Source organism: Pelodiscus sinensis, chromosome 2 (assembly GCF_049634645.1).
Source record: "Pelodiscus sinensis isolate JC-2024 chromosome 2, ASM4963464v1, whole genome shotgun sequence".
Lineage (NCBI taxonomy): Eukaryota > Metazoa > Chordata > Testudines > Trionychidae > Pelodiscus > Pelodiscus sinensis.
In genome coordinates, this window is record NC_134712.1 from 75,084,930 (window position 1) to 75,106,707 (window position 21,778).

The following is a 21,778-nucleotide window of genomic DNA, read 5'->3' on the forward strand; positions in this document are numbered from 1 at the left end:
GTAAAACAAGAGGGCAAATTATGCTATAATAGATTAGTGCAAAATTATATCAGGACATTGCAAATTTCTTTATGAAAATTCTTGTGATTTAGTCAGGTATCAGTTCATGTTTTTTAAAAAGTATCTGGCTGTCATATTTTAAATAAAGGCTTGTTTTGCCAGTTTCGAGTTGTCAGTTTTTAAAAAACCTTAACAGAGTTTTTAAACAATACCCAATAACTTAGTACTGCAATGGCATGAGTCAATGGTTATTATGTGTAAGTTATTATGAAACATCTAATTGTTGCTGAAAAATTCTTTCTAATTTTTGTCTTTTATAACATCCTCATAAAATTTGGTACATTACTTTTGTTCTTAGTCAGGACAAACCATTTCAACACATACAGTTGGTTCCTTTTTCTCCATTTTCTAAATGGCCTCATTAAAGTTGTGTGTGGGATCTGTTCATAATGCGACTCATCTCTGGGTTTCAGTTATATTTTCTCAGAACTAGAGTAGTTGGAGTGTGTAATTGCTGCTCACCCACGCGTCAGGAAATCTATAATCAGTGACCCATAAGTATTGTCCAGGATCAAGAAGTAACCCCTTACTATGTTTATACAGTGCCCATCACAATGAGACAAAAACCCAATTGGGGCCTCTTTGTTACTACCAAAATGTAGATATTTAATAATAATAGGACACAGTAAGAAGCTCGCTAATTTCAATGAGGCTGTGGTTACCCTACTTAGAAATTCTTAGTGTCCCAATTTTATTGCATTAGTTCAATTAATTCTTCTCCAAGGCAAAAAGGCCATGAAACACAATCTTGTCCATGTTATTTGAGCGTACGATTTAAAAATACTGAGATTCCACTGAAAGCGAAGTGCCCAAATGCATCATTTGGTGTGACTGCATAAGAAATAAAGAGGATGAGTATTTAAGGAAGGAGGCACAGGAAAGCGAATATCCATAAAGAATGCAGAGAACATGGGATGCTGCCTATTTCCCTTTGGGTATGTGTACCCAGCCATGTTATTTTGGAATAATGGCTGTTATTCCAAAATAACTATGTGAGCATCTACACAGCAATTGCATTATTTCAAAATTATTTTGAAATAATGGGCAGCTTATTTAGGCGTTGGTAGAGCTCATTCTATGAGGAATAATGCCTTTTCTAAAACAGCTATTTCAAAATAGGGGCTGTATAGACAGGGCAGCTGCAGTTATTTCAAAATAAGGGCCCTCCAGCCCTTCCCAAGGTGCCCTGCTGGCCGTTCTGTACACTCAGCCAAACTGTATAGTCCTCCTTCCCCTGGACGTGGGGGAGGTGTGTGTGAGTGACAATGCTTCTGCAGGACCACCAGCTGTAGGGGCTAGAACTAGGTGCTGCATTAAAGACGCAGGTTTAGTTTCTTGAGCTAAGCAGCTACGTTCAGCTTGGGGCTGCAGGCCCTTTTCTCACTCCAAGGGTGTGTCTAGAAAGCACCCATATCTCAAAATAAGCTACGCAATTTGCACTACGCAAATTGCATAACTTAGTTTGATTGAATTTTGAAATAGCTTATTTTGAAATTTCAAAATAATGTTCTATTTGGAAATTCCCCTTAACCCTCGTGGAACAAGGGTAACTGGGCCGTCAGAATAAGCCACCTGTTATTTCAAAATCTATTTCAAAATAATGGGCTGCTTTAATAGACGTGGAATAACTATTTCAGGATACTTCCTGTATCCCAAAATAGCTCTGCAGTATAGATGTACCCCAAGACTTCTTAATGCTAGCAGATGTGCGGATAAAAGGGATGGCGAGGTGAAAGACAAGCAGGAATGTAGGGGAATCAAATGTTTGGTGGCCACTGTATTTAAAGTCTATAATATAAGGAGGAGATCCCTACTGTACTAATTATATTTTATTTTTTCTGCTGGGATGAAAATTCCTTTATAATTTATTCCCAGATTTAATCCATGTAATATAATGAGATATACATATTTCGTTTTTTGGTGATAAAGTCCCAGCTGGGCATCACTGAGAACTAGTGCTGACTTCAGAAGATGATCTTGTGAAAAAGGTTTATTGCCCTGGCTTTGCAAGCCCAAGTCTACACCTAAGTTCTAATGCTGCTAAAATTTAGTTTTAATATATTATTAGGCTATGTTTCCAACTCTTAATAGGAGCCCACTAAAAGGTGAGCAGTATATTTTCCTCTCTAAATATTAACAGGGGAAAAAAATATAACTCAAGTATACAGAGTTCAAAAATGTGCAGCAAATAAAGGAGGCCATAGCTGTGGAAGAGAGAGAAAAATAAAATGGAGAAAAGATGAGGAATAAAGATGGGCAGTAATCAGGGATAAAATGGCAATAGCAAATATGGAATAAATAGTTCTTAGTGAATGAGCCTTTTACTGTTTTAAATTGGTATTTCAAACAGCTTTCCTGTGGTTTTCACTGTATCACATATGATAAAAGTTCATGTCAGCAAGCTGCAGCAAAAAAAGAACATAACGTACAATGTTATCATTAAAATAGCATTAAGAAGTCTTGGAGGGGAAAACAAAGGAATCCGAGAAAATAGTACCTGCAGTTATAAAGTGGTTCATTTTGGCAGACACATAGGGCAATGAAGACTTACATTTTAATAACAGTTAGGAATTTGCACTCTACTATTCAGTCAAGGATCAGTGTAAAAGTCATTACATCCCATCTATATATATAGTGTCCTGCTTTTTTATATCTCTGATCTGAAAAGAATATTTCTCAAAAGATACTTTATTCGTTTATAACACTTAAAAGCCCTGCGATTTTTAGTTATATTAATATTAATGTAAAATGTCTGTTAATATGAAATCTTCATACAGTATGTAGTACTGTATACTAAATACTATTCAGAAGGTCACTTCTTTTGCTTAAAAGAAGAAAACCAGGAACATCTCAGCAGCTGTAGTTCATAATAATTGCTACACTACACTTTCTTCTCCAAAATACCTTTTGACAATAATTTCTGAGTGGAACACAGTGCTCACGTTATGCAGGGTCTGATTCCACTCAAGTCTATGGGATTTTTTTTAGTTGCTCCAGAGGATATTGCATTGAGGTTGTGGTACAAAACCTAGGATTTGCTCTACATTTTTAATGGGAGAGAATTCTAAACATAATGCAATTGCTTATGTTTTCAGGAAAGATAAATTATCTCTTTTTTTAGCACCATCAGGTTTGGAGATTTGCCATTTCAATTTGCTGGGACTTTACAACATACTGTACAATATTTAAGTGAAACTATATTACATGGGGGAAAATCTGTGTTAACACTAGTTAGAAGTTTAAATGTTAGTTGTCCTAAAGTCATTAAATTCAGAATTAAGAGTCCACCGCATCATTAACACTGTTCCATTTTGTATATGCCAAATGTCTGACACTACAAAATGGTGTGATCATGTGATAGAACTTCCTATTATAATGTATACAATAAATAGATGAAAAGGCAGGGAAGAACACACTTCAAAGGAAATCTCAGCAGTGTGACGAACACTGTTTCTTCATAAATTCAAGGTACTACATAAAACTAAAATTGTTTTAAGTACTCTTTGTCCTTCGTCTTGTTTAGGCTTTGCCCGTGAAACCGTTTCCAAAGCAATCAACTCAAGAAAATCCTGGACTTGTTGTGCAAGGTTTTATCTGCATGAATCCCAATAAAATCAATAGGAGGCATGTATCTAAACCCTTTTAAAATGTACCCTGTAGCAGTTCAGTCATCAACTTTAAAAGTAACTTTCATTTGCTAAGTCCCCAAAGTCACAGGATTGCCTACTGCCTAATGTTCCTGATATTCATTTTGTTTTCCATAAAATAAGACTTTTTATTTTCTTTCAAGACAATAACAAAAATCATGTCATTGCCTTTGGACATAATGTCCAAAGCTGAGCTTGTTTTCAAAATTAATCTCATTATTCTGTGACAGACATTGCTACTCCTTTATCAGTTGAAGAAACAGCCTCCTCTAAAAAATCGGATCTTTTATTTATCATTTCAGTGGTAGCTACAGTTAACTCAGTTTTTTTAAAGAAGGTATTCTCTCACTAAAGAGACCAGAAGAGAAAAAGAGGTCTGTTAAAAGCACATATTCTGTCAACACTGTAAGTCTTTGAAGGTTACTCCACATTGTGTGTTTTTTATCTCCAGGAGTACAGTAAATAATTTATACACACATGTGGATATATCTTTGCTGAATAATAAAATTAAGAAGACTTTACTGCATCTTCCACTGAAAAATACATATGGGTTATCACCTATCATAAAAAGTATGGTGTGTGTTAGATATAGATTGATTTAAACATATATATGCAGGAATCCTTAACACAAATATTACAAAATGGGTCAATGGTCATGGTGTAAGAAACTTGGCACTATTCATTTAATAATGCAGTGTTCAGAGTCTTATGAAATGGTCCTACGGAATTTGATAGAGATGACATCAATAGAAGTAAATAGAATTTTAAAAAGATTATACAGAAGTTATTACTGAGTGAAATTTAATCCTCCATCTATATAAATTCTATATATTATGACTCCATGCATTTTAGGAATGGAGGAGATGTGGAAATTAAATCCACCCCACTTCAATATAGGCCAGCCTGTGGAGCTGTTTTACATTTGCTTCAATAGGATACAGGTGTTCAGTGTTCCTAAAGGGGCTGATTCAAAGCCCATTGAAGTTAGTGGAAGTCTCCATTGACCAGCTAGCATATGCTCAAAGCACACTGCCTTATTTATACTAGACTTTTAGTAAGTGTTATGTAGACCATGTTAGCTAACATGATTTAGCACCGCATGTAACCTAGTTTATCCTTACTCAGGTGCCTAACACATGTGTGAGTAGCTCAATTAAAGTCAGTGCTTAAAATTTAAAAAAGGCACTGAATTGCTTATCTTGTTGATCCATGTAAAGTAAAAATAACATAGTGACATTTTTTAATGTCAGAGATTTTCCAACAAAGGATGCTGTGTCACAGAAACAGAATGAGAACATAAGAATGGCCATACTGGGTCAGACCAAAGGTCCATTTAGCCCAGTAGCCTGTCTGCCGACAGTGGCCAGTGCCAGGTGCCCGAGAGGGGGTGGACCAAAGACAATGATCAAGCGATTTGTCTTGTGCCATCTATCTCTAGCCTTTGACAAACAGAGGCCAGGGACACCATTCCTTACCCCCTGGCTTATAGCCTTTTATGGACCTAACCTCCATGAATTTATCTGGATCTTTTTTAAACTGTTATAGTCCTAGCCTTCACAGCCTCCTCTGGCAAGGAGTTCCACTGGTTGACTGTGCACTGTGTGAAGAAGAACTTTCTTTTATTAGTTTTAAATCTGCAACCCATTAATTTCATTTGGTGCCCTCTAGTTCTTATATTATGGGAACAAGTAAATAACATGCTCTTCCCACCACTCATGATTTTATATGCCTCCATCATATCCCCCCTCACTCTCCTTTTTTCTAAACTGAAAAGTCCCAGTCTCTTTAGCCTCTCCTCATATGGGACCCATTCCAAACTCTTAATCATTTTAGTTGCCCTTTTCTGAACCTTTTCTAATGCTAACATATCTTTTATGAGGGGAGGAGACCATATCTGTATGCAGTATTCAAGATGTGGGCATACCATAGTTTTATATAGGGGCAATAAAATATTCTTCATCTTATTTTCTATCCCTTTTTTAATAATTCCTAACATCCTATTTGCTTTTTTGACTGCCACTGCATACTTCGGGGATGTTTTCAGAGAACTATCCACGATAACTCCAAGATAAAGATAAAGAGTGTTATTTCATTTTTAATAGCGTATTTATTTTAACAGACATTTTTCCCAAAGAAAAGATGAGTCCAGATGAACCAGTGGCTGTTTGGAGAGCCCTATGATTACATGTTAATTATTATTTGATATCCTCTTAGTTTCAAACTAACGACCTTTCATTGATATCATTCTGATTTTTTGAGATTCGGTTTGACTGGAACAAATGTAATGATATCCTTCAGTTGGCATTGGCACAGTCAAACTTTTGCTCAGATTTCACATAGCATGCTTAAGAGGCATGGGCAATGTATTCTATTTCTCATGATTTCACATAGAATAATGTGTATTACTTTGTAGTAAACACTGACACAATTTAATTTGATGGGATTTTGCATTATAAGATTATTATACAACTCATATTCTTATGATGTAGAATTATGTTGAGCAGGAGTATTGAAGGAGTCTGAAGGCGTATTAAGTTTAATTTCAGGCTTAATTCTGTATTCCCATTTAGGCCCACTGAGAGAAATTTGGGGACATTGCAACATAATCATTAGGGCCCTATACCTTCCCATTTCACTTCATTTATACAGATGGAACAGACAGCTGTTACGAGATAGTGGGAGGCACTGAACTCAGAGACCCCTCCCCTATCAGCGCAATTTCTCTCTGTTTGTATTTCACAGTTTTGCTGTGAAATGTTAAAGGATGTAAAGAGATTGAAGGGAAAGGCACATAATGCTCAATAAAAGATTCCTTAGATACTTACTTGAGAATAGATTAAGGTTGTAGTGCAGAGAACAGATTCCAAGGCCAGAAAGGACCACTGTGACCATCTAATCTGGTCTCCTGTATACACAGCCATAGCACTCCCCTCCCCCTCCCCCCAAAATAATTCCAAAAGCATACTTTTTTGGAAAAAAACATTCAATTTTGATTTTAAAAGTATCAGTGTTGGAGTCTGCACTACAACCTTTGGTAAAATGTTTCAGTGGTTACTTACTCTCACTTTCAAAAATATATGCTTTATTTTCAGTCTGATTTTGTTTTACTTTAACTTCTAGTCATTAGACCGTGTCATAGCTTTCTCTGCTAGACTGAAAAAATATTTGTTATCCATGTAGATACTTATGGGCTACCCCCAAATCACCCCTTAACCTTCGCTTCATTTGACTCAAAAATTCTATCTATTTAATTTATCACTGTACCACGTTTTTGAATCCTTTCATAGTTCTCATGGCTCTTCTCTGAACCCTCTCTAATTTATTAACATCTTTCTTTAATTGCGGTCACCAGAACTGGATGCAGTATTCCAGTACCAGTCACACCAGTATCAAACATAGATGTAAAATAATTTCTCTACTCCTACTTGAGATTCCCATTTATATATCCTAGGGTCACATTAGCCCTTTTGACGCTGGATCACACTGGGAACGCACATTCAGCTGATTATCCATCCTGACTCCTGAATCTTTTTCAGAATCTCTGATTTCCAGAATACAGTCTCTCATCCTGTCAGTATAGCCAATAGCCTCTGTTCCATTTAACATTCCATGCAACATTTACATTTGGCCTTACTGAAATACAGATTGTTTGCTTTGGGCACAGCCCTCAGACAGGGGTCATTAGTAAGATGAACTGAGGCATTTCTCTGAGGCCTAGTCCACATACCCCTAACCCCCATCAATCCAATCTTCACAACATACCTTGTTGTTTTCCACATGGTCAGGTTAGCGAGGGCTGCTCTCCCATCGACTCCAGCTACTCTTATCATCCTGGTGGAGTATCAGAAATGACAGAGAGCACTTGAATGTCAATTTAACACATTTGCTTAGATGTGATAAATCAACCACTGGTGGATCGATCACTACAGTGTCGGTCCACCGTGTAGTGAAGACAAGCCCTGAGACTCAATACTCTCCTTGTTACTTCCAGAACAGGTGGAATAATAATATGCTTTAATCCTACGGTGGGGCAAATTGATACCTCCACACATCAGTTCAGTGCTGGGTAGTATTTCAGGGCACCAGGGATATATGAAGTAAGAGCTCCAGCCATTCCCTGTTCACTCCATATCACTCAACAATATGTATGTGTGAAGGACCTATTTATCTCTGTGGGCTGAAACATAAGGTCCAGATAATTCACTGAGGAATGTCAACTAATGGCAGGTTTTATTCACCCTTGTGTGGTGTGTAGCCCAAGTCTCAGTCTAACCTTCAATTGCTAGATAAATAATAATATTTTACATTTACCATACTATAAAGCATCCTCTGTCCCGTGAGCACATGATGGATTTACAAACATTCATAACTAATGCCTCATAACAACCCATGAAGTAGGTAAGCATTACTCCCAAAATTTTTCATAATTTTTTTCCTACTCTCAACTAAGTCTAGACACAGGGTTTTGTTCAGATATAACTGTAATTGACCTGTGAAGAAATAATGACCACACAATAACCAAATTCAATATCTTGATGGGAAGCAGTCATGTAAAACGGCACCATTTTTTAACCTTGAATGTAACTAAAACATAGGAACAACTAAACAAGAGTTGTGGTAGATTCTCCATCACTTTACATCAAGCTTGGACATCATTCTTAAAATATGCTCTAGCTAAACCACAAGTTATTGGGCTTAATACAGGAATTGCTGAGTGCAATTTGATGGCCTGTGTTTTTCAGGAGGTCAGACTAGATGATTATACTGATCCCTTCTGGGCTTAAAAATCTATGAAAAACTTCAATGTGACACTTTAGAAATGGATTTTTTAACACATGGGCCCTAATTAGAAAAAAACTTAAAATAAGTGTTAAGGAATTAAAATCCCTAGGGTAATTTCAGAAGCTAGCGAAGCATATCTTGCTAGAGTTCACACTCCTAAACAAAAGACAAACAAGAAGCAAATACTGAATCAAGTTTTTAAAAAAACAGAACCTAAAATTAAGCATCTATATCCATTGTAAATGTTCCCATGTGATCTTATCTTCTGGAGGGGCCATACGGAGACCTGTGGGAAAAGGAAAAAAAGGATGGGGATTAGGTGTCTTATTCTCAGTAACACGCCTATCTAGTATACTGTCCAGTACTGTAGTAAGGAAATTATCCAGTTTTAAACATGAAGTGTATGGCACATCCAGGACTCCTATCCCCATGCTCCTAAATGTCTTATATAAATACAGGAGTACTCCTTCATACTAAATAAGGCTTTAAGACTTATTGAAATGCAGATTACTGACCTGTTCATGTGAATATGTACAGCATTTAAGGATATTTTAAAACTTGATTTATTTGCACAACACAAGAAAATATGTCTCCATAATGTCATTGCAAAGAACAAAGCCATTTTGAAGTCCTAAATGAATGGAGATTGCCTATTTCCTAGGCCTAGAAGGACCTTGAAAACATCATTGAGTCCACTCCTCTGCAGCAGGATCAAGTATCATCCCTGGCAGATTTTTGCCACCCATGGCCTTCTCAAGGATTGAGCTCACAACTCTGGATTGAGTAGGCTAATGCACAAACCACTGAGCTATTCCTCCCCCCTCTAGCCTATGAATAGAAAAAAACACTGAACACCAGGCAAATATCTTTTTAAATCATCAAACAGATTTTTCTGAAAGTATGGAGGTTGTTGCTGCAATGGATTTTCCGCTGTGTATTAAATTTGAACTTAGAATGAATTTTTACAGTCAAATTTAAAGGCTTTGGAGTACCACTGTAATTAACCTTAGTTGCCAATAAAAGCAATTTCTCTAAATCATGAATCCACATTTTACAACATTTCCAAATGCTCTAAACTTCTAGCACCACTGGCCCAGTCCAGACCCATGAATCATCACCCCTTTCTTTTTTTAAATCTGCAATTTTGGGAACAGCACCTATAATCTAGAACTCCTGCAATTGTGTTTTCTTTCTTTGAAATATAGAAGGACATAAACAGCATACAAATCATTTCATGATGATGGGCAGATTTGTACTCTTAATTTCCCAGGTTCCTCTATAGAGAACAGTTATCACCAATTCACCATTACAAATGAAGGCATTATAGGGCACAGGTCACTTCCTGGATTTAATTAGAGTAAACAGTGGATTCTCTACAATGTGAAATCTGTAAATCAAGATTTGAAAGACTTCAATAACTCAGCCAGAAGCTATCAGCCTACTGCAGGAGTGCAGGTGAGTGAGTTGTGCGGCCTGCTACGTGCAGGAGGTAGCTGATTATGATAGTCCCTCGAGGCCCTAAAGTGTATGAGTTTATAAAGCACCTAGAAAGTAGAATTTATTTGTATTGCCAGTGGTTTCTTGACCTGTAGGTCTGTGTATGCGTCTAACACTTTATATCTGAGAAACATTAAAGCAGAACAAATTTATTTTCAGTATTACATCTAAAAGAACTACTGTCTCTATATAAATCCATGGTACTCCCACATCTTGAATAGTATGTGCAGATGTGGTCACCTCATCTCAAAAAAGATATATTGGAATTGGAAAAAGTTCAGAAAGGACAGCAAAAATTATTAGGGGTATGGAACGGTTTCCATTTCAGGAGAGATTAATAAGATTAGAACTTTTCACCTTAGAAAAGAGATGATTAAGAGAGGACATGATTGAGATCTATAAAATCATGACTGGTGTGAAGAAGTATTTACTAACTACTCCTTATAACACAAGAACTAGGGATCGATCACGAAATGAAAGTAACAGGCAGCAGGTTTAAAACAAAAGGAAGTATTCCTCCTAAACAGTATTCAGTCAACATATGTAACATATGGCCAGAGAATGTTCTGAAGGCCAAGACTGCAACAGGGGTCAAATAAAAACTAGACAAATTCATGGAGAATAGGTCCATCAATGGCTGTTAGCCAGGATGGGAAGGAATGGTGTTCCCAAGTCTCTGCCAGAAGCTAGGAGTGGGCAAGAAGGGATGGGTTTCTTGATTACCTGTTCTGTTCATTCTGTCTGGTGCATCTGACCTTGACCATTGTTGAAAGATGGACCTATGGGCTGATCCAATATGGCCATTCTTATGATAAATGGCTAGCATCTTTTTTGCAGATTTAGCAAAGACTAAAATCACTTTGTAATTATGCAGGTACCTCCTCAGATCAAAGTTGAGATCTGTTGCACTGGCAGAGCAATGTAGGAAAGATTGTTCTGCCACAGCATGTCCTATGGATAGAGAACAAGAGTCACCAGTGGTGGTAATCCTGACACCTTTCATAAGCATGACATTCACCTTAAAGTAGCTACATTAAAATGGGCTCTTAAGCAGGTAGGTTTGGAAAAGTATGCCCTGCTTTGCTGTAGGAGTAACTCCAGCATTGGGAAAACGCCATGGGCCAGATACTGATCTTAGCTGCATTGGTGACAATGCAGAAGTATCTGATCCTCTGCCAAAAGCTTGTTGACGGCTAAAGGCCTGAATAGAAAAGTGTTGTAAAACCAATTTTTATTTCAAGTATGACTTTTTCTATCAAGTAATTTAATGACAGCAAGAGTTCCATGATATGTGTCCATCAGACGCTGCATATGGTACTCTTCCAGACACACTGCTGCTATATTCCAAACATTTTGGAAATATATGGGTTGAGAGATATGAGGGCCAGAGCTGATAGATACTGTGTAATTACTATTTCATTATTCTATTGAACATTCTGTTTACTTTACATACATATAGAGTTTTACATTTTGTACTCTTTGCATTTTGTAAAATATCTAAAGCTTTAAATAAATGCAAATAATTCTCAATAAATAATTATGCAAATGTTAATAATCATTATCTACTTTCATAGGAAATACAAAGACAGATCTATAACCCATACAAACTGAACATTTTATCCTCATAACATTGTTTAATAAATGAAATCTAGATAAGACAGAAATACCCTCAGACTAGGTCTACACTACAGGTTTTTTCCAGGATACCAGAGGTATTCTGGGAAAACTCCGCCGCATCCAGGGAGCATGTCTGCTCTTCTGCTTTTTTTTGCGGAAGAGCAGGCGCAATCTTTCAGAAGCTCTGTCTTCCTCCTTCCACAAGGAAGAAGGGCTATTCTGAAAGAGGAGGTTTTTCTGAAATTTGGCCCAGTGTAGATGGGCCAAATTTCAGAAAAGCCTCTTCCGAAAAAACTATTGGAAAAAGGTACACAAATTGCACTCTGCAATTTGCGTACCTTTTTCTGATTGATCAGTGTAGTCTAGACATAGCCTTAGATAAAAGAAGCTAGGAGTAAAGATAAAAATTGGTATTGCTACCTGAATCCAAGATTGTGCTCGCTCAAGTGCAAACTCAATAAACTCTAGGGATGTTTAAATGTATTTAAGTAAATATGTAACTACTGAAATTTTCAGTGGTTATACAGGGGGGAATCAGTCGGCTCCCCAGGATCTGGTACGCACAAGGAGCCAGCTTTTAAGTCGGATCCCCGCATGTACCAGCTTCCCTTTCCCTACCCCCACTCTGCTGCCTCTGCAGTGCAGGCGAGGGGGGAAGGAAACAGGCAGGTGGCTTCCTACACGTACCGTAAACCTGCATGTAACTGCGAAGGTTAGCCAATGAGACCAGGCTCATTGGTTAACTGTGTACATGGTTACACTTTAACATCCCTAGTAAACTCAACCTTCCACCCTATCCTATGTTCCAAACAGCAGTAGTGCAGCTCAGGGTAACTTTCAATGAGCTATGGACTGTATTTTTATGCAAAACCTTATTATTGGACTTTGAAATTTCTATTATTTATAGTTCTTTAAAGAAATTATTCCCAACTGTTTGTGACAATGTACAATTTTATGGGTCTATGGACCACAGCCTTTTAAAAAGCCACAAAGTTGTTTTTCAAAATGATGGGGCTGATTCTTCTTTCTACTAAGACCCCGTAATGCTACTCTGGTGACATAAAGAGCTCTCATAAATAATGCACTACAATTTTACAGCAAATAGTTGATTAACAGATACATTGGGTCAATTACAGGAATTGGTGCATGAGTTTCTCTGGCCTGCAACGTGCAGAAAGTCAGACTAAATGATCACAATGGTCTCGACAAATCGACAAGTCTGTGAAATCATGCCTGATATCTCACTGTAAACATACTTTTTTGGTAGTAACCACATGCTTATAGCCTAAGACTGTCTACACTACAGCCTAAGTCTGCCAAAATGGGTTAATATACCACCCCCTGAGTGACATAAGTGTGTGTACAATGCTACATTGGTAGGAGAGCTTCTCCTGTCAACATAGTTTATGCCACTCACAGGTGTTTTTAATGTCAACAGTCTCCTACCCTGGCCTGGGTAACAGGTTTTGTGTAGATTATGGGGCTGGGACATGGTGTGGCGCGAAGGGAAAGAGAAAAAGGTGTGTAGCTTCCTATGGCCAATAAAAGCATGGCTTAAGGTGAGGAGAGTTCAGTTCTCCCTTCTTTGTTGCAAGCAGGAGAGGGCCTCTTCCTTTCCCTGGGCTGGGTAAAGAGTTTATCATAGCTCCAAAATCATTATTTTGGATGCTGAAGCTAATGAAATCAACATTGCACTAGTTTGTAGATTTCAACCCCCCCCCCCCATCACTAACTAAATATAAAGATACACACAAGCCTTCTTCTCAATAACCCCTGCATGGCAGTTTGCATTATTATTTATTTCCAAAACAACGAGCAAAACAAAGATACAAAGCAAAGCAAAACAAAGATGCCATTTAAATTGCAAGTTCAAGTGTAAAGAGAGACGCTTTAAAACAAAGAACGTGCTCCATTTTGTATCTGCTGGAGCGTCTAGAGGGCTAACGCCTACAAATCCTCCCCTTACCATGACCCAGGATGGGAGCTCCGATGCATGGACGCAAAACAACTTTGCTCAGTGACCTGTAGGTGAGGGGGAATCCTTGCCAGCACAGCAAATGACCCAGCACTGATACTTGCTGCTGCAACTGTTCAGTCAGCAACCCTCTTCGTTTCCGTTATGCATGTTGACCTTTTTTATGGACCCCCAGGCTGGAGCTCGACCAATCTAGGGTGATCAGACTCCTGATATTCGGTGTCTGATCGAATTTTTCTGATTTCTCTGATCTAGGCGCTTAAAATCCCCCTCCCATTCCCTCGCCCTTGCTGGTCACCCCTAGTTTGGAAAGATTGGCTGATACATTAGGCCGCGAGTTTGCAAACTAGCTCGTTACCTAAACCGCAAGCAGTGGCCGCAACTTCCTAACGGGCTGTTCAAAGCCCAGCGTGGCGACGGCGGGGGAGGTGTAGAGCGGAGGAGCCAAGCGCCAGTGTCCCCTCCCCAGCAGGTGGCTGCCTCGTCGCGATCGCCTCGCATCAAACAATGGACACGCCGGGCGCTTCCTCCCGGCGCCTGGAGTTTGTTTGTTTCTTTTGCACGTTCGTCTCCCTGGCGAGGCGGGAGAGGGGCCGATCCCCCCCGTCCCTTCCCCAGCCCTTTCCTCACTCGCCGATTCCAAAACGGTCCTGCACCGAGCTACTGGCCAATTTCTAGTATTTGTTTGTTGTCTGGCCGAGATAGCCACAAGGTGCCGGCCGGGGAATCCTCCCTCCTCCCCTCCCTCCTCCCCGGCTTAGAAGAGCTCAACCTACATTTGCAAACAATTCGCAGAGACCCCCAGTGACTCCCCACTGGCTGCAGCAAACCCGCTTCTCTTTGGGCGGCTGCTGCTGCCCACCCCGTGGGCGGCTGATGCCTGGCGGGGCAGGGCTGAGCTGCTGCGGGTAGTTGGGTTCCCATTGGCCGCGCGGCCGGCAGGGAGAGCCAGGGAGGAGAAGCTGCTGCCAGGCGCAGGGAAGGCGTGTACACACACACACACACACACGCACGCCGAGCGAGCGAGCGGCAGCGGCTGCTCCGGCTGGCATTGTTATCATTGTGCGAGCGGAGGGGTTTGTGCGCGGGGCTGCTCCGGGGAGGGGAGGAGTGAGAAAGTGACGGGCAGAGAGAGACTCGGGCGCGGAGCATGCAGCAGAGCGGGAGCAGCGGCGGGGCTGCCGGTGCACAGGGGGCCGCCCGCTGCGAGGAGACCTGCCTGCCCTGAACTCAGCCGCGCCCGCGGCCAGGAGGCGAGAAGAGGACGCGCTCCGGGAGCAGGGAAAGCAGCAGAGGAGCCAGCGGCCGCCGGCACTATTCGTCCCCCTGCCTTTTGTTTGCCCATCCTCCTCCGCCAGCCCATCCCCTTCTCTCCCTGCACCAAGGACAGGGGGAAGCAGCGGAGCAGCCGCCTGACCCGGGCTGAGTTTCACCCACCCTTCGTCGCCTTCCCGCTGCACCCGGCACAGGAGCCAGCGAGAGCAATCCCCGCAGCAGCGCCACGGGCTCGGCGCCAGCCCAAGGGGGGCAGACAGCGCCCGCAGCCGCCCGCGCTCCGCCGAGCCCCGCACTTTCTCCGCATCCCGAGACCGCTGGTGGCCGCCGCTCCCCCCTCCCCCGCCAGCCACGCACTCCGTCTCCATGTGTCGGATAGCGGGAGCGCCGCCGCGGAGCCTACTGCCGCTGCTACTGCTGGCGGCCCTGCAGCAGGTAAAGGCAGGCGGGGGGTCGGGGTTGTGGCTCTTTGTTCCCCTGCTGGCGGCGATGCCGGGGAAGGGGAGCGGGGCGCGTGTGTCGGCGCTGACCCGCAGGCTGGGGCTGCTGCCTCTGCCCCGGCAGGGGGCTGCGGGGAGCAGGTGGCTGCTTTGCGTTGCCGGGGCGAGCCGAGGGGCAAAACAAAAGGGGTGGGGAGGACGCGAGCCGGTGCTTGGGCTGGGAAGGGGGCTGGGGCCCTTTCCCCATGGTACCCCCCTCGTCGGGCAGGGACGGCGGAGGCGCTGGTGCCCCTCAGGAAGGGATGGGAGCTGGTGCCTAGTGCTTCCGAGAGCGAGAGCTGGTGCCTGGCTGCTTGGGAGCGGGTCCGCTCTGAGAGCTGGGAGGACCAATAGTGGGGGGGTCTCTCTGTTTGGTGGGGCTGGGGGCAATGGTAGGGTCCACTGGGGCCGGGAGAGAGGCCACTACCGGGGTCACTTGGGGCAGGTAGGACGGGGGTAGGGAGGGCAATAACGGGGTATCCACTGGGGGCTGGTAACGGGGTGGGGGGGGAGAAGGGGTATCCAGGGGTTGTTTGAACCGGGAAAAGGAGGGCGATAGCGGGGAGTCCCCTGGGGTTGGAAGGGCGGGAGGGAGGGAAAGTAAGAGGGGTGTCCCCTGGAGTTGGAAGAGAGGGGCGAGGACAGTAGCGGGGATCCCCTGGAGTTGGTAGAACGGGGCAGGAGAAGGCAGTAGCGAGCGTGCCCTGGGTTTGGCAGGACTACGGTGCAGGCAGGGCAATAGCGGGGGTTCCCATTGTGCTTGGGCTGGTGCGCCCTTTACTTACTATCGGGTGAACAGGGAGCCAGGGGGCGGACGTCGGATCGGGACCTCCGCCCGTCTCGGGGCGCCACCCCCGAGGTGCTGTCGGGTAGGGCACTCTGCGCCCCGCAGCCCGCTTGCTAGGGCTCCGGCTTTGGGGAGGTCTCTGGGGATCGCCTTCTGGACTCCGCTAAGGAGCAGGCAGAGCCGCCGCCGCCTCCCGCAGCCCTGTGCCCGTTAATCCTTTCCCGGGAAGAATTTAATCAGCCGCCTCCACCTCGCCTGCCCCCGCCTCAGCTAACGGGAAATTTCCACTGGGGCAGGCCCGGACTCCACAGTCCATGTGTGTTACAGTTCCGGCCCCTCTCCTGGGAGGAGACCCAGCTCCTGGGAGGCTGGGGAGAGTCTGGCGCCAGGCAGGGTGTCCCGGGGGTAGAGTTCCTGTTCCCTGTGAAGGGGGAGTGGCTCTGGGGCTGGGTATCCGTAGGGTGGGTGGATAGCTCTGGCATTGGGGGAGGGCAGGCTGAGGTAGGGGTTGGAGTATGTACCTGGGGTAGGGTGATCAGTGTGGGTAACTAGGTTCCTAAGTTCTGGGATGGGTGTCCCCCCGTATAAGGGTTTGGATGCTGCAGGCTAAGGCTAGTAGGAAATTGTGTTCCTAGTGGTTGATCGATATTTAGGAACGGGGGTTCTTTGGGGTGGGGTTCTCCCAGGCACTTCTCCTTTCTAGTGTGGGACATTGATGGTGCCTCTGGGTTGGGGGTTTGGGATGAATGTCATTATCTGGGTTGCTGCTGCTGCTGTGAGTTGAGTGTGAAGTCGGGTGCAAGGGGCAGAGAGGGCAGTACATCTGAGGACAGATGGCGCAGATTATCCCCCTTAATGGTATTTATGGTTGGGGCATTTCTGGCTCTTTGGGGGAGGGGAGCGCAGTGTGCCGGTACCAGGAGAAGGAGGTGTTTCTAGCAGGACGGTGTGAGTACGTTTCTGTGTGGAGAAGACTGTGTGGTTTGGCTTCCTTGTAGACCTGCAGAGGCTCTGGTGTCTGGATAGGAGGCAGCGAAGGCGGTAGTAGCAGCAGCAATAGCAGCAGAGTCACTGTCCATGGTGCAGAGCCTGGATTATACCTTCTTTCCTTTGCTTCGTGCCACTGAAATGATCTAAAATCCCACCTTCTTTCCCAGATAGTTCCCCTTTCACGTCCCCCACCTTGCCCCTTTTTTTCTGTCTCCCTCCCCTACATTCTCTACCCTTTTGCTAGGGTTTGATGGCTGCACCCTGCATGGGAGGTGCTGAAACACTGATTCTAAACAGCTGGGGGATTTTCTCTCTAGTTTAAGAGGATGTTAGTTTTCATGATAGAAAATTGTCTGACTGGGTACCCAGGTTCCTTCCATATGAAACTGCTGTCCTACTCTGAAACATCTTTTAATAGGTCACTAAGAAGGTTGGTTTGGTTTTCTGGGTTTGTGTATAGTGGGGAAATCTGGATGGTGGTTGTTTCTGTTTTATTAATTTGGCAGAGCCATACCTTTAGCTTCTTTATGGGTGTTTTTGTGTGGTCTGTACTGTGCTTTTTTTCTGTTTATACACCATATCACTTAGTAAATCTTTTAAATCATGAATTCTGCAGTAGGCTATTATTCCACCATCTTTTCACCCAGAGCTGATTTAAAATTAAAGCACAATGAATTAAGGACAGGAACTAGCCTAATTGCTTTTGTGTATCACTCCAGTTACGGTTGGGAAATCCAATTTCCCCCTTGTTTGGGTATCTACTAATTCAGGTTAGGGCTGTTTTTAATGGAGCGTAACAAAGTTGGAACTTAGGTATGAAATCAGTTTTATAAATCTATGTTTGGAAACCAGTTTTTTTATTTTAATAGATTTTATTCATTACTTATGTACTGCTAAGAAACTTAATAGATACATTATAACTTTTTTCTATAGTGACTGCTTCTGGTAAACAAAAGTTAATTTGGGAGAGATTATTGTGAAATATCCAAGCTACTTGCTGTTAATTTATTTTGTGATTTCAAATCACAAGTTATTGTTGACTTCATTTGTCAGTGGTGTAGTGAGTGAAGCAGTCATGTCTGAGTTATTTAGAAGATGATTAGAACTGGAAAATATTGGGAATGAGATTTTTATAACAATTTATCTTTGAGAAAGGGTGGAATTTAAGAGCAGATACTAATCTCAGTTTTTCAGCAACATCTGCAGACCATTTGAGGTTAGAAATTGGCCCTTTGCTGGTGATGAATTTTAACATGTTTCTGTTGCTGCTATGCAAAAGCTTAATATCAAAGGGGGTAAAAGGAGATATTTGCTTTGCTATCAGAATCACTGGTGAAGTGAATAGCCAAGAGGACAGGTTACTGATAAGAGTGATCTGAATGGCTATGTAAACTAGGCACAAGCAACTTGTGTTCTTAATATGGCTAAATATATACCTGTAGGAATCAGGAGTGTAGAACATATTTACACAACAGGGAACTCTCTTCTGAGAAGTAAACTGTGGAAAGGGAGATAGGGAGAGTTGGTAATAAGCAGATGAAATGAGTTCCCATTATGAAAGAGCTAATGTTATCCTTGAATACATGAGAGAGGATTTTACCTCCTTATGGTAGAGCAGGTGTGTCTGCTATTAGAAAACTGGCATTAACAATTCAAGAAGGATGTTGATAAATTGGGGGTGTGGTTCAGAGAAGAGCCAAAAGAATTATGAAGAATCAGAGTCAGAGGGGTAGCCGTATTAGTCTGACAAAGCCCATGAAAGTTTATGCTCCAATAAATCTGTTAAAGAATTATGAAAGGATTAGAAAATCATGCCTTATAGTGATGCATTCAAAAAGCTCAATCTATTTGGCTTAAGAAAGAAGGTTAAGGAGTGACCTGGTTATTGTCTATAAGGACCTATGGAGGAAACAAATATCTAAAAATGGGCTCTTCTGTCTAGAAAAGAAAGGTATAACATGATTCTGTGGTTGGAAATTGAAGCTCGACAAGTTAAGACTGGAAATAAGGTGTACATTTTTATCTGAGAGCAATTAACCATTGTCAATGGGGTTCCGGTGAATTATCCATTGGTAACAATTTTTAAATTGGTCCTTATTCTATAAAATGTGCTTTTGTTTTGGGGGAGGTCTATGATTTGTCTGATTCATGAGGGGTCACAGTTGTCCCTTCTGGCCTTGGAATATATGAAAACATCAACTGCTACTGTGGGGGTAAGGAGAAAATTGAAATAAAAACAGGAAAGCTGGATGGACATAGAGTTGTGAGGGAGTGGCACTGTTGAAAGAAGTATATCTGACCTTCAAAGGTTTGATGGAAATGCAAAGAACAATTAAGCACTCAGAAGGGGAACTGTGATTTTTTTTTTTTTTAATATATGAAAGATGATTGGATAGCTGTGGTGGGGCTCGGACACTATGGTCATGGGCCAATTAGAACAATACAAATAAGTAAAGTGATATTGAGCCTTTCACACCTAAGTTTCTGGTTTGAACTTCACCTAGACCAATAGAATGAATGTTGGTTTTGTTTCATTTCCTAGTAAATGAATCCATATGGCAAAACTGCCCCCTAAGTTTCACTGAAATCCCTGTTAGCAGCATCAGTGAAAAAGAAATGGTTGAATTCCTGTATAGCAGGGGTTGGGAACCTTTTTTGGGTCAGGAGATGCTGACCCACAGAAAAATCAGTTGGGGGGGGGGGGCGCTGCACACAAGTGAGAAGGTGGGGGGGGAAGCCCCTGACTGAGATGGAGAAAGGCATTTCCCATATTCCCCTTGCATACCAAAGACTAGGGGGGCCCAGACTAGTAGATTTTGTGTGCTCCAGGCCCTCGGTGGCAAGGGGAGCTGGAGTGCTCCCCAAAGCTGGGGTAAACCTGATTCTCAGGGTCAGGTTCCCCACCCCTGTTGTACAGACTGAAGTACCCTCTCACCTCTAGCTGTGGTTTTTTAGATCATCTTTTAAGATGCTTTGGTAGTGTAGTGTGTGTGTGTGTGTGTCCGGTTTTGGGAGAGGCTTCAGTCTCCCTCACCAATGCTGGTATATTTCACAAATATTACTTCACTAAAATATATTAAAAGAACATTGTGAAAATATGATTATATTACCACAGGCATGAGTATTCGGGGCATGATACTGGTAACTATTTTTTAATTCTTTTGTTTTTAACTGAGTAGATGTTATCTTCGCTATATTACTTTGAAAGTTACAGAAGGCATATTTAAAATATTATTGAAACACTTACTGACCTACTGAATCAATAGTAGAATAGTTGCCATGTGAAACTTTCCAGATGTTCAGGTAGAAAATTCTATATTATTGAACATTAGATGCATCCTAATTATTATTCCTAATACACCCACTTTTGAAGAGTCAGTGGAAAACTTTTAATCTGATAAAAACTTATTTTAAGATTTGTTTTGTCCTACAGCAATTAGCAGCATCACAAAAACTATAATCAAGGATCTATAGTCATGGGATGGTCTCTGTGTTACTGGTGTCTCCACACTTCCTGTGGAAATGCAGAACTTTTGACAGAAAAGTAAAAGGATTTTTTTTTTACATTAACCGACTGTTCATTAACTGGAGGAAGACACATTAAAATGTGTTTTGTGAAATGATTTGGGATCTTTAGCAGCTTTCTTTATTAGACTTAAAGATGACTTTATTCTAGAAATTGACTCTGAGATAAAATAATTGGGTTTTGACACACACAAAATTTCTATCTTATTAACCCAGTTCATTTTGTTTTGTTAGGATGATAGAATTACATTAACATTGTATGTTATGTGTACAGGATGTTAAACTAACCTTACATAAATAAAGCATAAATTTTTTTAAAATCTGTTAAAGACATCATGTTTAAAAAGAGCCGCCTCTTTTCTTCCAGCCCCATCGCCCCTCCCCCAATCATACACACAATTTGCTATGGTGTTATTTTGAAATACAAGCCTATAAATAAATTCAGCGTAAGATGTTATAATAAATAATATAAACTACTTTTGACAACTGAATGAAATGGCCTTACTTTAAAACTGCAATTAATTTGGCAGAGGATATGTATATCCAAAAGTTTAGCTTCTTGCCTTCATCTGGCTACTGCTCAACTCAATGGAAAACTTCCAGGAACTTCATTGGGAGCCACTTCAGGCCCAGCATTAAAACAGATAGTTTTTCTTTTTGTTTTATAAAGAACTCTTAAGTTTCACTTGATCTGGGAAAAAACAACAATGTAGAACTTTAAAGACTAACAAGATGGTATATATGGTCATGCCATTTCTCTTCCAGAATATGATCTGAGGAAGTGGGTCTGGTCCAGGAAAGCTCATCACCTATTAAACCATCTTGTTAGTCTTTAAAGTTCTACATAATTTTTCCTTCTGTTTTAGCAAGATCAGACTAACACAGCTACCTCTCTATTAGAGTTCTTTAATTATTTAACAAATATTCAAAAGGTATACAAAACAAAAAAGCATACAGCAGAGAAGTAAGAATAGCTGAAGGAAGTTGAGTAAACTTATTTTTACTCATTAGAGATGATCATGCATAAGTGACTCATGTTCTGCTTCTTTTCTGATCTTGTGATTGATTGTGCTGACTCCTCATTTGTGAAAATTATTTCCCCATATGTGGTATTATCTTTTAAGTAGGATATTTTTTTCCTAGT

At 41.7% G+C, this 21,778-nt stretch overlaps 1 protein-coding gene and 1 long non-coding RNA gene across 8 annotated transcripts in view; one reads left to right on the plus strand and one right to left on the minus strand.

Annotated features, from left to right (window-relative positions):
• Positions 1-292: 292 nt before the first annotated feature.
• Positions 293-14,575, minus strand: LOC142827095 (uncharacterized). Of its 3 annotated transcripts, XR_012901508.1 has the most exons (4): positions 13,937-14,318; positions 10,710-10,937; positions 8,703-8,775; positions 293-7,538 (listed from the first exon to the last, which is right to left on the minus strand). It is a non-coding gene; the product is annotated as an uncharacterized LOC142827095 (long non-coding RNA). The 3 variants fall into 3 exon arrangements; XR_012901507.1 differs by lacking the exons at positions 293-7,538; positions 13,937-14,318 and adding an exon at positions 14,355-14,575 and having other exon boundaries at positions 8,675-8,775; XR_012901506.1 differs by lacking the exon at positions 293-7,538 and having other exon boundaries at positions 8,675-8,775.
• Positions 14,576-14,614: 39 nt separating this feature from the next.
• CDH2 (cadherin 2) overlaps positions 14,615-21,778 on the plus strand; it is a 176,671-nt gene continuing 169,507 nt past the window's right edge. For 2 of the 5 annotated variants that reach the window (XM_075920791.1, XM_075920792.1), the window contains exon 1: positions 14,615-15,288. In XM_075920791.1, coding sequence (XP_075776906.1) covers positions 15,220-15,288 — 69 coding nt within the window. In that variant the 5' untranslated portion in view covers positions 14,615-15,219. Of the gene's footprint in view, positions 15,289-16,958; positions 16,978-17,415; positions 17,540-21,778 lie in introns of those variants that run through there. The other 3 variants (XM_075920793.1, XM_006127201.3, XM_075920794.1) reach the window with 3 other exon arrangements.